Source organism: Penaeus monodon, chromosome 30, assembly GCF_015228065.2.
Source record: "Penaeus monodon isolate SGIC_2016 chromosome 30, NSTDA_Pmon_1, whole genome shotgun sequence".
Classification (NCBI taxonomy): Eukaryota; Metazoa; Arthropoda; class Malacostraca; order Decapoda; family Penaeidae; genus Penaeus; species Penaeus monodon.
The window spans coordinates 15,038,151-15,039,729 of record NC_051415.1 but is presented as its reverse complement, the minus strand read 5'-3'; the positions used below and the strand labels follow the sequence as shown (position 1 = coordinate 15,039,729).

The window sequence follows — 1,579 nt, the reverse complement described above, 5'->3', positions numbered from 1 at the left end:
TATGCATATGCTCACTCTCATCAGGAAAATGTAAGCTTAAATTAAGACAGATCTATAATTTAAGTGTGAAATTCTCAATCAAATGTTTCATCCAGTGTCAAAGGAACCTGAAAAGTATATAGCCTTCTTATATTTTCTCTCGACGTTCTCTACTCCAAAACTGTAATTTCCCATTTGATTTTTACAGTCAACTCAATGTTACAAAAATAATAGCTTTCTTTCTGGGAGTTATATGAAACATTTGAGTTTTTTTTTATATAAAATATTACAGAATCTTACAGACTGAACAGCAGTTATCACTTCAAATCATTCTAATATTTTCCTTCATATGGCTTAGACTATAAGAAAATATATAATATCATCTCTTCATTGCACAATTTCTTTAAATGTAAAGCACAAAATCAAATGTATTACAAAAACAGTTCAGTCTACATCTACTTTTGAAGGGCTTATCAAATATCAGTAATTAAAAGGTGAAGGAATCAAAAGCCTTTTCTTTTAAACATGTTTCAGTGTCTCTCTCCAAGCTTTATTTCTTTTTTGGTGAACATGGTGGGTATTGTACAATAATTTAAGCAGCACACATAACAGACATAATTTAACAGAGGCAGTGTGATACTTCTCCCAAAGTGATAAATATAGTAATATCAAATAGGTAACTTGAATTTCCTAACATCCAAAAATATGTAACTTGAATTCTCTAACATCCAAAAAGGTAAATAATAATAGAAAGGGGTCACAAATTCTTATACACACACACACAAACACCAAAGGCTTGTGACTGAATGTGATTTTAAGAAAATTACTACTTTTAAGGCAAGATCATTATGCTGCAAAGTAGTTTCCAGAATTATGTAATAAATGAAATGCTACAATATCCGATCAGGACAAGTTCGGGTTTTAAGGATGTGCTGCAGAGTCTGTGGAAGCTGGCACCAATGGGAACGTAGCTGCAAGTCTAATCCACACACAGCTTCTATTGTTAATCTGAAATATATTTATTTTATTAGATTTCTTGGTTTAGCAAAAACAATATCTGCTTTATAATAGCGTTTTTATACATACCACAAACACGTTCCAAAGGACTGGTTTATAACACTGAGAAACTTGAAACCTGGAAATCCATCATTACTAGACTTTTAGGACAAGAGGACCATAAAATCTGCCCCAAAACCCGTACCTTGTGTTAATATGTAGCATTTATAGTTCTAGACAACAAAGACCTGTAGCAAGGTACCATAAAAAAGAAAAAAGGAATCAGATAAAGGTAGTAGAGTGAATATTTGCACACATACCTCTGTAGACTTGGGGGACTGAACCTCAGTACAACCATTTCTTCAGCATGATCCTGATAAAAATATGATTAAATTTGAGCATATCATAAAAACACTTTGACGATATGATAAAACTTGTAATAAGAGGTCAATCACTGATTTCTATGGGTTAAGTCACTAATAATCTTGAAGTCATCAGTAAAATGAGAAAAGGAAAAATATCTAACAATTATCAGCTGATGTGTTCCATGTGAATTTTAGAAGAGGCACTTTGAAGTTATTGCCTTCACTGGACTAATCTGCTG

At 32.2% G+C, this 1,579-nt stretch overlaps 1 protein-coding gene across 1 annotated transcript in view; it reads right to left on the bottom strand.

Moving 5' to 3' along the window:
• Positions 1–491: 491 nt before the first annotated feature.
• Positions 492–1,579, bottom strand: part of LOC119592546 (kelch domain-containing protein 2-like) — a gene marked incomplete in the record, with an annotated part of 55,639 nt that continues 54,551 nt past the window's right edge. The window contains 2 exon segments of the mRNA XM_037941412.1: positions 492–987; positions 1,296–1,348. Coding sequence (XP_037797340.1) covers positions 870–987; positions 1,296–1,348 — 171 coding nt within the window.